At 39.5% G+C, this 15,374-nt stretch overlaps 1 protein-coding gene across 1 annotated transcript in view; it reads left to right on the forward strand.

Annotated features, from left to right (window-relative positions):
- The first annotated feature begins 322 nt into the window (after nt 1–322).
- tbc1d32 (TBC1 domain family, member 32) overlaps nt 323–15,374 on the forward strand; it is an 81,453-nt gene continuing 66,401 nt past the window's right edge. The window contains exons 1-17 of the mRNA XM_072362604.1: nt 323–575; nt 1,383–1,545; nt 1,633–1,797; nt 3,045–3,219; nt 3,470–3,541; nt 4,353–4,472; nt 4,700–4,778; nt 5,144–5,247; nt 5,339–5,400; nt 5,570–5,714; nt 6,985–7,044; nt 7,870–7,969; nt 9,559–9,696; nt 11,349–11,438; nt 12,870–13,012; nt 14,357–14,484; nt 14,784–14,985. Coding sequence (XP_072218705.1) covers nt 1,391–1,545; nt 1,633–1,797; nt 3,045–3,219; nt 3,470–3,541; nt 4,353–4,472; nt 4,700–4,778; nt 5,144–5,247; nt 5,339–5,400; nt 5,570–5,714; nt 6,985–7,044; nt 7,870–7,969; nt 9,559–9,696; nt 11,349–11,438; nt 12,870–13,012; nt 14,357–14,484; nt 14,784–14,985 — 1,938 coding nt within the window. The 5' untranslated portion in view covers nt 323–575; nt 1,383–1,390. The remainder of the gene's footprint in view (nt 576–1,382; nt 1,546–1,632; nt 1,798–3,044; nt 3,220–3,469; nt 3,542–4,352; nt 4,473–4,699; nt 4,779–5,143; nt 5,248–5,338; nt 5,401–5,569; nt 5,715–6,984; nt 7,045–7,869; nt 7,970–9,558; nt 9,697–11,348; nt 11,439–12,869; nt 13,013–14,356; nt 14,485–14,783; nt 14,986–15,374) is intronic.

A 15,374-nucleotide genomic window follows, 5' to 3' on the forward strand; every position in this document is an offset into this window, starting at 1 on the left:
GTGTTAGAACAACGCTGCTGCTTTAAAAAGCATGCGAAAAAAAACGGTCAGAGTAGCTTTAAACACAAAATTACATATTTAAATTAATTGTGGTCCCAAGTGATTGGCACTGAATTGATAAGATATAGTAATATTAACGAGTGTTTATTTTTTAACTAAAATATGTAATATGAATTTACAAGTTACCCTCATTAGTGGTGTGAAGTCCATATTTCCGACGCTTGAGTGGTCTGGTGAAAGTATATTAGATATCCCACAATGCACCGCTGTAAAATGATGTAGAGGTTTCCATAGAGACACAACTGCTGGATGTGTTCTGGATGAAAAGCGTTTACCAGTGTAGAAAAGGGTGACTTTGTTTATATTCCTCACACAGTGCATTGATGTTTAGTTCGGTGATTAAAGTATTCTGGAGCATTTTCGCTTTTAGTCGCTATTTTGCTAAATGTCGGCTAATTTTGTCAACAGTTAGCTGCATCTCAGCGATGCGTTAGGCAGCATCAAGCTAACTATAAAAAGCCCAAAATTCCGTGGCTTCAGCACCAGGATAAATAGATTTGAGTGTCCACCATAAAGTAAGTCACGCCTTTAGCTGTTATTTTAATATTTGGGTTTAAACTAGCACGTGGACCGCTTTAATCCGTGAAGACGCCAGTTTGATCAGAAACGGAGCCAATTCTCACACCTGTTGGGGATAAACTAATGAGCACACACTGAAAACTGAATGAGAAATGCCAAAGTGCAGAAAACTGCTTCTGATAAGTCAAATGAAATGACATATTTGGGGGTGGGAACTTTATTCACGATGAGGGACAGTTCTTTTGTTTTTTGCTGCGTATAAAGCAGGCTTATGGTAGCAACTTCGTGTTCAGTAAATTGATAATCTTTAGGTTTAGCTCATAAAACAAATTCACACTTGCAGTAACAACAAGCAATTTGACTTTTCTCCGTTTCTTATACATTTGATGAGCAGAACCTAATCAACCAAAATGATATGCAATCATTATTCACTGAGGAAAATGGTCCAATATAACTTTTCTGAGTGGCACAAACAGGTGAATTTTTGGTATCTTTTGCAACATTAATTATGTGCGTATGTGCACTAATTTATGTGTGGGATGTTGATGGGTTTCTTCGCATTATCTTCATGCTTCTACTACATGTTTATTGGTCCGTACATTGGCATGACATTCCAAACCATAACTTTTATACCTCTTAAATCGTTATTTGGTAGAATGAGTTGTGTTCATCTTGCTCTGTGACGCATTTTGTTTTTAGATTAAGTTTACATATTGATGTCCTGACTTTTTAAAAGTTCTTCCATCACTGGCTGTTTCCCCAAACGCCTTACTCTGAATAATACTTACTCTTGTGCACACCAGCAGCAGAGATGTCTCAGTTGTCGGCTGAAGATGAAATGGAGTTACAATCTCTCCTCAAGCAGCTTCTCAGAAGCATCAACGACAAGATCTCTTGTGCACCATCGACTGAATGTGCTGAAGAGATCCTCCTCCACCTGGAGGAGACTGACAAGAACTTCCATAAGTAAAGCCACCCACAAACAGCCTGATATTATCTTAAATAACTGTATTGTTGATTTTGGGCACTAAGTGTGATCTGCTCTGCTTTCAGTTATGAGTTTGTCAAGTATCTGCGTCAGTATGTGGAGAACTCTCTGGGCACTGTGGTGGAAGAGGAGACAAAGAACATGACCAGAGGAGAAGGACAGCATGCCATTGGCTCAGGACAGGACACCCTGATTCATGCCGTGACCAGAAAGACCAGAGACTCAGCCGAGTGAGTCTCTGAGCTCTTTTAAGTTTTTATCAAATCATGCTGTCATATTTTCTGATGTGTTTTAAATTCACAGATTATCCAGTGTGGTCCTGTCATGGTGTCAGTGACTGGAGCCGTTGTCAGATTATCCACTTTCAGCACCTCTTTATTTCTACTATTTAGATAGTTCTGGCTAGTTTTTATTCTGCTGATTCATTGTTTAATTTCTGCTGACTTACATTGACTTTAGAAAGGTGGAAAACTCTACTTTTTTCAAAGGAAAATGAGTTTAAAACTTTCCAGGATTTGAACTGTTCTTGAATAGTTTCTTGTACATCTGCTGCATTGTGTAATAAGAACCTAGTTGATGCGTCAAGGGTTGCTGACATTGGCTTTTTTGGGGGAAGACTTTTTGTGCCAGATAGGGGAAAAAATTGAATGCACTGCATATTTTTCTCTGTGTCCATGTTTTAAAACTATAGTTCCAAACTTCCAACTTCAGATAGCTGGTTTAAGAAGCATTTTTTTCAGCAAAGATATGAGCAACAGTTGGTCACACATGGACACAAGCATTTTTTAAATTTATCTCAAGAAGATTCAGCTCATTGGGATCTAGAATCAAATGTCTTGGAGCTGATCTTCCATCCCTGAGTCATTAATTAAGCTCCCAGAATCTCTGACCAAAGGTCTGCTTTTCATAACGAGGACACAGTTGCAGTACATTTCATAAGCCCAACATTTCCTCTTTCAGGTACTGGCATTGAACTGGTTAAATTGTCTTACTGCTAAATATTTTTTGTACAAAAGAGAAGCATTCTGGGTTTATACAGTACACTTTTTTTTTTTTAGCAATCCTTAACTTCCTTCAGCCTCTGTATACATGACATGCTTTGATTCTGTGATACTTTCATTCTTAAATGTCAGTATTATTGTAAATTTTTCATTCTCTGATGTATTGTCTAAGGGTTTGAGTTTTGCATCTGACCTATTTTCTTCTAGTCTATAATAGTCTTTTTTGTTTTCCCTCCTGACTTGTCAGGTGACCTGTTCTCTGAGTGTTTCTTTGTCTGAAGTGTTTCTGCTACAAACTTCAGTGTGGTGGTGATTTTATAAATATTCAACATTCTTGATGTTTTCTAAATGAATTTTCGTCCCCCACCTGGATCACAGTGCCTGTATTTGTTTTACACCTCACAGTAACACAGCAGTACAATCTGACCAGCTTTTTGAAGTTGGTTTAGATGGTTTAACCTTCTCTCTTTCAATAGGTATCAACAGATGATGCAGACCTTGAAAAACACCATGATCGTGGTTGTAGAGTCTTTAATCAACAAATTTGAGGAGGACCAACTGAGGAAGGAGATGTACAGAGAGAGGGAACACAGTCAGTCCAACAGTCAGTACACCGATAACTGCTCTGACAGCGACTCCTCCTTCAACCAGGTCAGAGACAAGGGAAAGTGGCTGAAATGTACTACTAATTTGTTTTATCTCTAAAAGCCTTTACTGTTTCAAACAAAGGACTAAGATTATATCTTGTCTCTGGTCTTTGGATGGCATTGGTTGCATAATCTTGTTTCTTTCCATCTTAGATTAAGTGTAGATGAGAGCCAGCAGTATATTTATACATGAAGCTATGAAACTGTAGACTGGCTCATAATTCCTTTTGTTTCATGTTCATTTTCTTTTACAGAGTTATGCATTCATCAGACAAGAGCAGCTGCAGGTTTTGGCTGAAAAACTTGACTCTAACAAGCCCAAAGAGGTACAAGGAGTGATTTTAACATCAGGCATTAACATGAGTTCACTTCTGCTTTTCAGTATTTTTCTGTCATCTGGAGACCTTGTGTGGTTCCCAGCCAGGGAAGTGATGTCTGTACACTATAAATTGGAGGCATTTTAAGATGATTAACAAAATGGGAGCCAGTAAAATGCCACTGAATTACTCCCGGTACTGTTCTTTAACATTTTCAGACTGTAATCTGACTAGTACCTAGAAAAATAGACGCATCACTTGTAGCTTAGCACAAGTCTGAACTCAAACAGACACATTACCAGGCAGGCTCACGCAGCAGCAGCCAGTTAATTTGACATGATTAGCTGTTCAGAGGAATCTCACAGATTTTAAATGAATAAAAGTAAGAACTGTCAAAACTTTCCTCCTTTTAATTGTAGTTGTATTAGTTAGCTGCAGGACTGAGTTGTTTCCTCAACTTCTCAGCCTAATGAACACGACACAATCATTTAACTTGTAGCTGAAGCTACTTTTCTCTGTCTGAACATGTTAACACAGTGTTCCTCGTTAGTTTGACATGTTTTTTTTTATGGGAAACAAGATTTCATTATGAGAAAACAGTCTATGAAAAGCTAGTAGCCTATTAGCTGATAGTAGCCGTCAACGGTTTCTTTTATAGATCACTGAATCATCTGGGGTGAATTTAAAAAAGGGGCTGAGTAGTTATACAAAAGAAGTGTTTGAAAGTGGACATTGGTTTGTGTAATAGGGTCAGAGGTCAAAGGCCACACAACACTGTTTTACGGTGTTGTCCAGGTGAATGATGTCAGTCTGTGTGCAGGTGCGCCACGATGCTCTTCAGGTTCTCTGCTGCGCCCCTCCTTCTGACGTCCTGAGCTGTGAGAGCTGGAGCATCCTGCGCAGGAACCTCTGTGCGGCTCTGATTGAGCCCGACCTCAACGTGAGTCCTGCGCAGCCTCATCTGCATCTGTGTCCGACACGCTGATGTTTCATTTATTAACTATTGTTTACCAATACTAATCATGTCATTCTCCAGTTCGAGCTTTAAATTAGGATTGATGTGGAATACTACGTGCAGTCATGTCACGCCTGCTTAATCTGGTTTGTCTTCCTCGTGTGTGTGTGTCCGTAATGAAATGAAATGCCCTTTCCTCTCACCTCTGTCAGGAGAATGTGCTGCAGTTCTTTGCTAAAAGCTTTTCCTCTTCTCCACTGAACGTCACTCGGGAGATCTACACCAGCTTGGGTAGGCCAGCCTGAATGAGCCTTTCAGGGCTTTGATGTACCAACAAAAAAGCATTTTTTAAATAGAAAAAACATCTGATTCATTGTCCCAAATGAATAAAAGCCTCTTTTCTTATGAGTTTAGTATTGTCTAATGACACAGATGAAATGGTTTCCAGTGATTCAGCTCTGAGCGGAATCATTGAAGGTGTTTCATACCAAATAAATTATTCATACAGGCATCATCAATGCATGATCAATTTCTTTTGTAATGTTAACAAACTGTTAAATAAAAAATATGTGCATTTAAAGTAGTTGTACAGGTTGAAATGTGTATTATCTGAAAAATGATGCATGATTTGTAAGAGGAATATTTTGCCTGAGCAGCTAAAAGTGTGGAATCAAGTTTTCTGACACACAAGCTGAGCTTTCCAAGTGGCTCAGCTACCATCGACATTCACAGACCTGAGATCAGTCATCTTCTTAAACAGGTAGGACACCTTATAGCCTACAGTCTCTCCAGTTCATCTCCTTACAAGAAAGTTACCGCATGCTTCTTTCATTCTTTCTGTTTTGTCCCAGATTCGATTGATGAATGACTTTCAGAAGGAGGTGACTACTTACTGGATTCGCCATCCAGAGAAGTAAGTTTCTGTCTCTGACTGAAATCAGCCGACCTCATACCGACCTTATTCACTATATTAAAATCTGGTTTGAAATAAGAATTCTGTAAAATGCTCTTTACCTCAGTTTGAGCCTTTTGGTGGATAAACTGTCAGCTGTCCATGCTCATGTCTTTCTGCTCTGCTTCAGATATATGGAGGAGGTTATAGAGAGCACCTTCTCGCTGTTGTCCTTCCATCATGAACATGGCTTAACGGGAACCGAGAAAACCCTGGAACCAATCCACTTACTGGCCTTGCTGGATGTTAAAGCTACCTGGTTTAATAAGTGGATGGTATGTTTTGCAGCCAAATATAATGTAGGAATAGTACTGAGTAAGTCTTGATCCACCTTTCATTTCTTTATATTTTGCATCCAAACAGCCAGACTTTCTTAAAATGGTCTTGAGTATTAATCATTCAAGCTAGCCGAAGGTCTTTCAAAGATTTTCTTTGGCTTTTTCACTGATTTTTAGTGCAGTTCATGTACCTGACCATTTTCAGAGTGTAGAAAGGGCACCGAACTGAATGCATTAACCAGTGTTGAATCCACACAAAGAGTTTAAATCATATCTTCACAAAGCCTGTCACAAAGACTCATAATTTGTTCCCATTTCTTTAGTTTCATCTATAAAAAACAGCAAAGATAACACAGTTTGACAGACAGAAAATAGGATTTCTGCAGCAACAAGGTGATTCCCAAAGAGCTATTTAGCTGAAAACTTGGCATATCTCAGCATGGTGTGCAGTGTGTCCTTAAAACATTTGAGGAAACTGGACAAGTGGAGGACAAAAGAAGAAGTGTCAGGCCTAAAAAACTATCTACAGCAGATGAACAGGATCTGAAAGTGATGTCCTTAAGAAAGAGGAAAAAATCCAGCTGTGACCTGACAGGACCTGAGAGATGCATCTGGACCTTCAGCTGATCCATCTACTGTTGGCCCAAGCCTCATCAGAAATGGTCTCCATGGAAGGGTGGCTGTCAAGAAGCCGTTCTTAAGGAAGGGAAACAGGGAGAAAAGGCTGAGCTATGCCAAATGACACAAGAAGTGGACTGAAAATCAGTGGCAACAGGTCTTATGGAGGGATGAATCCTCCCCAGAGCCCGGACCTCAACATTATTGAAGCAGTGTGGGATCATCTGACAGAGAACGGAACAAAAGGCAGCCGACATCCAAAGAAGAGCTTTGGGATGTCCTTCAAGAAGCCTGGAGAACTATTCCTGAAGACTCCTTAAAGAAATGACAGAAAGCTTGTCTCAGAGGGTTCAGGCTGTGTTGCAGGATAAAGGAGCTCAGACCAGATATTCACTTTAAAGCTGCTTAGAACTGAACAAACTCTGTCAAAACCGTCTTATATTCAGTTTTTCCTTGTATCGCCCATCACCCATTTTCCTAGTAATGTATACAGAAATGAGGGGTGGCTCAAAAGTTTTCCACACTACTGTAAAATACATTTTTGTTCACCTGTTGCTAATAGAAGTATCTTTTCTTGTTCTCTCTGTAACATCCAGAATACGTAATTAATTTTCCTCTCTCCTGATTTGTCCACTCCTTCCTCACTCAGCATGGCTACTACAGCAGGACAGTCGTTCTCAGACACCTGGAGAGAAAATACAAGTCTTTGGTGAGTAACTCATTTAGTTATCAATATTTCTCAGCAGCTTCTTTGCCATTTAAGAAATGATCCAATAAGAGAGAAGCAGCCAAACGAATGGACAGCCTGCCATTCAGAAAATTCAGGAAACTGTAAGAAAATGCTAAAATAGAAAATCATTTCCTCCTTGAGGCAGATAATGATCCATTTTCAGATGGAAATGTTCTTTTTTTAGCATTTTAAAGTGTGGTGCTTGGTTACAACCGTAACAATCTTTGATAACACGAACCTGCAAACATTGTGGGCAGAATTTTCTACCTTTCATCAGGGTGTTGAATGTCGAGGCATTTTTTAACTGTTCCCTATTCGAAGCTGGTTAGATGTTCAGTGTCCTAGGAACTGTTAATATTTAAATTTTCTCCACCTCTCAAATTTGCTGCTTGCTTTATGAGTGTGTTGGGGGTCATTGTCCTGTTGGAGCTGTGTTCAGCTGTAAACTGTGCAGCCAGTGGTTTGAGATCTATGCCCACAAATTCTTTGGTCGTCCTTCTTCTTCACTGTATCAGATTTTAGAGGTAAAGTATCTCCTTGTTTAGTCCTTTGGGCCTGTGGTTGATATGAATCCTCAAAGCTGGGGGTCAAAACACATCTAAAGAGGCACCAGAAAGATTGTCCTTTACATATTTAAGAATGTATTGATCAATTCCTAACTCTTACAGCTCTGGAGTATTACTGTAAAATCAATCCTTTAACTTTCTAAACCATCTATAACACTTAAACACAGCAGATTGTGGGCTCTTGGTTTAAAGGAGGCTGCGTTAACATACTGAGTTACCATGTTTCACTCTTTTTCAGATCGTTGCAGCTCTTCAGCAGTGCATCCATTACAGTGAATCCTGTGAAAGGTTTACAAGTGACACAACTGATGCTCATCCAGGGGAGCAGAAGAGCACTGGTAAGTGGAACGGTCCGGAAGTTTGTTTCCTCACCAGCTTAGTTTGTCGCTCATGTATATTTAAACACTTTTCTTTAACTTTTGCTCACTTCAATCGAGAGGTTACTGTTTTAAATTAGGAGCAGAGTTTAGGGTTAGGAGAAGGGTCTTTACAGTCTGTTCAGGTATGTTCTGCTTCATCCCAAAACTTTGTTTCTGTTGCTGTTGTTGATTCACATTAAGAGGCTGTGAATAAGAATGGAAATGCTAATATTTGGGAAAAACTTGATCATTTTAAGAGAAGAAGATTATGTGACTTATCTGTTTTTATTTTTGGGAATAAAATCAGCTGACTGGCCGGTTGTCTTACCAGATATGACTTGATATTCCAGATATTTCCAGAGATTAAAATGAGTTAGTTTTATTTTCGTCTTGTGGATGTCCACCACAGTTGTTGTTTAGTTTTTTTCCTCCTTGAGAATTGTTTCCTGTGGGACGGCTGCTCCAATTTAATTAACTACAAGCACCAGCAATGCCACCTAAACCCAGGCATGAAAAGAAAGACAAAGCAGACAGAAAAACATATGAAGGATGGAGCAGTTGAAAACTGAAGATGCAATTAGAGAAAGTGACAGTGATTAAGCTTGAAATATGGAGACGAATGAGCATGCAGTGAAAATGTTCCCAAATGATTTAACTGAATGTAAAGGAGCCAGAACAGAAGTGTTTGCATGTACAGTGTGTATTATAAAGAACACATGACTCAAAGACACTATTGTGGAGAATATGACACAACATGTGCATGTTTTAAGGCATCCAGCATGTGGAAGAACAATAATATTAACTGTTGGATGACCAGAGCAAGTCCCATTCTGACTTCCATCAGTGTGGATACAGATGTGATACCACTTAGCTCTTTTTTCTTAAAATAATTGTCTCAACTTGCTCTGCTCTCTCTGACTTTCTGTATTTGTGATGATTAATCAAGCTTGATCTCAAATTCTAATCCTAATTTTCTCTGGAAGCGGTACATTCAGAACAAATGCCCTGGAACAGGTGTCGTTGTGCCGGTATGTTATCTCCTGTAAGCCAGCTGGCTGCTGGAGTCACAACACTGTGACCTTGTCTTGGATGAGTGGCGATATGCTGACTTTCCTGCCACGGATTTACTCCTCAGGAAGGAAGTCGAGTTGTCTGAGCTCTGCTGGCGTTTGATTTTCTGCAACCTCGCCATGTTTAGTTCAGTCTGAAATCTTGACCTACTTGGGTAATAAACCTTAAAATGCTCCTTCAATCAACTGCAGCAAATCTACAATAATTGTTCAGACAGCTGCTCTGCAGGTCCTTTGTCCTCTGCCTTTTCAGCTCATTAGTGAATCAGTTAAAGTCATGTATTACTGGCAGTTATCAGAAGTAAGTGAAAGGATAGAAACAGTTGAACAGAAGATGGAGTTAATGATAAAATACATTTCTCTTGGTTACATCCAGCAGTCTTTATGCAGGTAATTTAAAAGGATTATAAAGATTATGCAAAGAGTTTTCAGTCACTCACAACTGTCAACTCGATTGCCTTGACTCTTGAGTAATTTGGTTTTCTCTTCATGTTTCAGGCTCATTGCAGAGGAGTGTTTACTCCAGAAAGGAGCTTGAATATTCTTTCTTTGTCCACTCTTTGTGTGTCCTGGGGAAGCTGATCATCTACACCAATGGAAGAAAGCTCTTTCCCATCAAAACGAGGAGGCACAAAGGTTTGATGCTAAACTTTCCTGTATACGTCATAGGGTGTGGGCTGTTTCATTGTAGTAAAACTGTGAAACTGTTCTGAGTGACTACAAATGAGGAGCTGCTCTTACTTAAACGTTTTATTGCCATGTGCTGATTTTCAATTCAATTCAGTTTTATTTATATAACACCAAATACAACAAATGTCATCTCAAGGCACTTCAATAATACAGTCCAATTCAAGCCAGTTGGAGTTCAATTCATTGTAACCATAATCCAATCAAATCTAATTAATTAAATTAGAAAATAATCCAATTCATTCATATGGAGCCAATTCAAAAACAGTTTCCTCGCTAAGGAAACCAACAGATTGCACCGGAACTTCTCTTCGGTCCAATCTCCCGTCCTGAGGCGACTGTGGAGGAAAACGACTCCCTTTAAACAGGAAGAAACCTCTGACAGAACCAGAACCAGGAAGGGTGGCCATCCGCCCCGACCAGCTGGGGTTTCAGAGGACAGAAAAGAGGGAGAAGAGGGGGGGGGAAACACCATAACACCATTCAAAGGATACCTGTTGGAACAGGGAAACACAAGTTAATAACCACAATAATGTCACATGGACATAATATCATTTGAGAAATAAATTAAACGGGGGGGGAAAAGAGAGCAAAGTGAGGAAAGGTGTTACATAAGAGATGGTTCTTGATTTCACAACAAAATAATCCCTTCGATCTTTACTGTATGTATTCACAGGAATGTGTCTAATCAGCCCACAGCAACCGCTCCCCTCATTTGGCTCATGCAGGAATTTATTCCCCTCCACCCTTTTTGATAACTAAGGCAGACAGTGCAATCAGTTATATCACAAATATATGTTACTGATTTACATGTTAATCACTCTTTTCTTGTGCAGCCGATAAAAAAAAAAAAAAAAGCAGTCTTGGAAAATATGCGTCATGACTCATCACTTTTATTTACAATTTACCGATGTGCTCATATATTTCTAAAATATTTCCAACGTTACAGACTTAGACATAGAAATAGACATTATAGGGATTTTACTGCTAGATTTAGAGCGCTTCCTTCAGCTGTTTAGCGCTGTGAGTGTTTTTATCTGGAAGAATTATGTAAAAGTGTGTGTTGTGTTGACGGTTGTCGATAACGCAGATAGTAAAAGCTAATTTGTTCTTGGCAACGTCTTATCTCGTCACGCCAGTTTTATCTACTTTAAGTGACACAGCGCTGTCTGTGATTTCTTCCTAATCAATCACTCTATCACTCAGTAAGAGAGCCAGAAAATATGTATTTTTTTTATGCTTTTTATTGAATTTGCTACCAAGACAAAGGTTAAATTCCAAAGTTCAACAGTTCAACTGCTGAAATGTTATGTAAAACCTCAGAAACACATGAATTCTCCTTATTTAAGCACCTCGAACCATAAAGATTTTACCTGGTAAGTTAAACAACAAAATTACATATTGCAGCATTCACTGAAACCTCAGCTGATACTGAAACTCCTCCTCATAAAATTTTTATGCTCACAGTTGATTACCGTATTCCTCGGTAGCAGAACTAATGATGGAGGCCACTTCCTCCCCAGAAGTGCCTACTTTCAGTGTCACTGATTAAACAGGGCGTAAGAAGGGTGATTAACTAATTTATTACGTTTGTGTTTCAGATGCTGTGAGTCTGACAGACCTCATTGTCATCCTGATTAACATCATGTATCGACACCCCGACCCTCTTCGCAGTGATGCCTCACACTCAGGTGGGGTTCCTACGCTGGCACACAGACGAGTTTTAATGAGTCTGGCCACCGCCCCGGTTTATGTTCTGTCAGGAATCAGCTCCTGCGGGAACATGGTGACTCTCCCCCCCTCCCTATGAGACAAAGAAACACTTCTCAGACCATATCTTTTATCTCTTAACCTTGTACTGGATTCACTCATACTATGTCTGTCTCCTGAAAATCTTTATTGCCATTTTCACTTGCAGGAATTACACTTCAGCAACTTTGCTGCCAACAATCGATAGTATTCTTCCCTTTGATTATATCAGAGGATCATCAGCTCTGCCTGCTGCAGGAACTCAGGATGATAAATTTTTATTCACCTGCAGCTGTTATTTCACACTACAGTGCTTTGCTTTGAATGTTTTTATATTACCTCTTAAAGTGGTAAATGATTGGTCTCGATTATATTTCTGAGGTTCTCACAGTTGCACGTAACAGTCTATGTTCTGCATCGTCAGATGATTGATATTATGTAACAGGCCTGAGCCACCCTCATATCATTTATATTTGTTTTTGGAAAAAGAGAAACAGGTGCAGTGATTTAGTAAAGCATGTGCAAACAAAAAAACAAGAGTTTTTACTTTTCTAAGGAGCTTGAAAGTCCCGAGCTCCTTTATTCTCAAACACAGCCTCAACCTTTCTTCAAGTAGTCTTCAGGAATAGTTCCAGATGTATCTTTCAGGGTCTGTGTAGTGGATTTTTTCCTATTTCTTAGGCCTTCTTCTTCTTTTGTCCTCCACTTGTCCAGTTTCCTCAAATGTTTTAAGGACACACTGCACCCCATGCTGAGATATGCCAAGTTTTCAGCTAATAGCTCTTTGGGAATCACCTTGTTGCTGCAGAAATCCTATTTTCTGTCTGTCAAACTGTGTTATCTTTACTGTTTTTCATTGATGCAACTAAAGAAATGGGAACAAATGATGTGTCTCTGGACCAAGACTTTTTCACTAAAAATGTGACGGTGTGCCAGTACACTGACTTTGTTATGCTGACGATGTTGCCGCTGATTGCTGTTTTTCATGTCTTTTTGTAGATGCAACACTGGTTCATCCCTTGAGTTAGGTTCCTTTTTTATTGTTAGATGATTCATAAGTTGGTGTTAAGTGGCTTAGTAAACAAATAGAACCCATGGTCAGGTATAAGAAATGGACTGAAAATTGGTAAAGCAGTCAATGTACCTCAGAAAGCCTGTAGGATTATTGCTGAAGGCCATTTTAAAGATTTACAAGAAAATCTGGCTGCTTTGAAGCAACTTGACTACCAACCAGTGACCCAGCAACATATGGATTTTAAGATTTACATTACAAAACAAGCAGGTGTTGGCTGTCATTCTTAAGGGGTGAAGATGATGTTAATGTACAGTACATGCATGATTCAGTTTATCGTGTGTTTTGTTTGAATGCTCAGACTTCCTGTCGCCCAGCAGTTTGGTGATGGAGGTGCTCTGCATGTTGTGTGAACGGACAGAATGTGCTGCAGAATGTCTCTACCAGAGTCCTGTCATCGAGACACTACTTGCTCCTATTATAGCGCTACTCTGTGGACAGCAGGTCTTACACACACACACACACACACACACACACACACACACACACACACACACACACACACACACACACACACACACACACACACGAGTGATCGACCGATACGGGTTTTTATACCGATTATTTTGACATCAGTCTTAAAGGGGAACTGCCATGACAGTTTGTCCTGCCATGTTGCACAAAACTTTCAGCAGCAAACTCTGTGTGAAGTTAGCTGACTGTCACAGAGCACGGAGTAAATAAACTGTGCTGCAGGGGGGCGTGTGGATGAAGTGGTCCCAGTAGAGTGCCTGTGTAGAAATCCCTCCATTAGCTCTCCTATAGCTGCACGTAGCCACATAACAGCAGCTATGAGCTAACAGAGCTATAGCACACGTTCATTCATTCATTCTTCTTAAAGTATTGGTGAAATAAAGACAGATAATGCCTTATTTAGAGGCTGCATCGTCTAAGCCCCGTTCACTCCGTTATATGGATCGTGAGGAATCTAAATATCTTCCAAAGGACGCCGACTTTCACCAAACTGTTCTCAGTGAGTAGATGAACGTATTTCATGCCAGAAATAAGGTCTAGGTTTAAAAATACCAGAGTTCCCCTTTAACCGATCCCCAATATGTGCAGCCGATTTTATTTTATTTGTTTTTGGGCCAATTCTTGAAGCTGATATTGGTTTTTCTGCCTCCATTTACATGATAAAAATGACACAATGATAGCAAATGTTACACAAGTCTCAATTTAAACAAAAAAAAGAAACCTTTATTAACAAAACATATTAACAGCAGCAAACGATGTAGAACATTTAAATATATAATAATAGAAATAAACATCTTAACACTTAAATGTTTGTGCACTTTACATAGCAGCATGAGGCTTTTGTAGTGCAAATGACCTTCCTGAGAAGATTTGTTAACAGTAATACAAGAAAAAAAAATTTTTTTTTAAAAGAAATGTGAACAATCACTAATTGATCAGCAAACGCACTCAAGTTAAAAAGAAAAACGAAAATATCGGCCGATATATCGGCCGGCTGATGTATCAGTCGACCTCTAACACACACAGCTGCCTGCAGTTCGTATGTATTCATGTTTTTTATGGAAAGTTTCTGTCACTAGTAAAGTAAACTTCCTCTGGTCTTGGACAGTCAGGACTTTCCATTTTTGCCAAATGTAACATAATGTTGACGTATTAGTTTATTCAAGTGTTGCTACAGTCATGTTAGGAGGCCTTCTCCAAGCAGCTTGTCCCAGCTGGACAGTGATTGATCAGCCTTTTACGAGCTGTAGTTGGTTCTGTTAGTTTGTGAAGCTGCTCTGTGATTTTTGCCTGTTTATTTTCTACGGTTTGCAGGTCAAACTGAAGTCTCCTGAATCAACTCTGACTCTTGTTGCTGATGTCCTCGCTCGCATTGCTAACACTGACAGAGGATTAGCTCTTTTTTTATATGAGAAGAATCTTGTTGTGGCCCACAGTGAGAGGTGAGGCTATGTGGGGGTGTTTTTTTTACTAAGAAAGAAGAGTTCACTGCATATTTAAATTTGTCCTTCTGCTTTTGAACAGAGAGCCTATTTCACCAGGAGCTGTTTCTGGCTTGTGTGTCTCTGGGATTAATTCTTAACATGAATGTCATTATTGAAAATAGTGAAAAACAAAACTAAGGGGATCAGAACTAATTAAATCACCTTGAGCACAATTTTTTAAACACTCATATAACACATAAAAACAGCATGGATGTTCCCTGTTATCAGCTTCTTTCTCTGTCCTCTCTCCTCTGCAGAACCTTTGCTGCTCATGTCATCGTACAGTTCACCCTGAGGCTGCTGGACAAAGGCCTGCCATCTCTGAGTGAATCAGACGCGTCTCATACACTATGTGGAGCTTTCATCTTTGTCTGTCGACAGATATACAACACCTGCGAGGGCCTGCAGCTCCTGCGACCCTATGGCCTGCATAAAGCCATAGCTGCTGCATGGAAAAAAGTACCTGCAGCACATTTGTGGTTGAAACACTCACCAAAACCCACTCTATTTGCTATTTTTAGACACTTTTACAGTTCTTGTGTGGATGCTCCTTTTTATCTTTTAGCTCAACTGCATGTGGAAAAGTAAATGAAAACAAACTGACGCCACTTTATTTGTGAGGTCATATGTTACTGGCTGTATTTATTAGAGGAAGATTCTTGAAATGCAAGACATACAACCCTTTTCTGGAGAGTTCTGCTTGACTAACGCAGCCCTAAAAACAATAGAGGAGTCTCTGTATTCAATTATTTTTTCCACATCATCTAACAGAGCAGTGCCTTTGCCTAATGATCAGTTTCAGTAGCTGGAATGCTCGTGTCATGTTTAATTTGCTTGATGAATGCAGA

Source organism: Leuresthes tenuis, unplaced genomic scaffold (assembly GCF_036924035.1).
Source record: "Leuresthes tenuis unplaced genomic scaffold, fLeuTen1.0.hap1 SCAF_13, whole genome shotgun sequence".
NCBI lineage: Eukaryota > Metazoa > Chordata > Actinopteri > Atheriniformes > Atherinopsidae > Leuresthes > Leuresthes tenuis.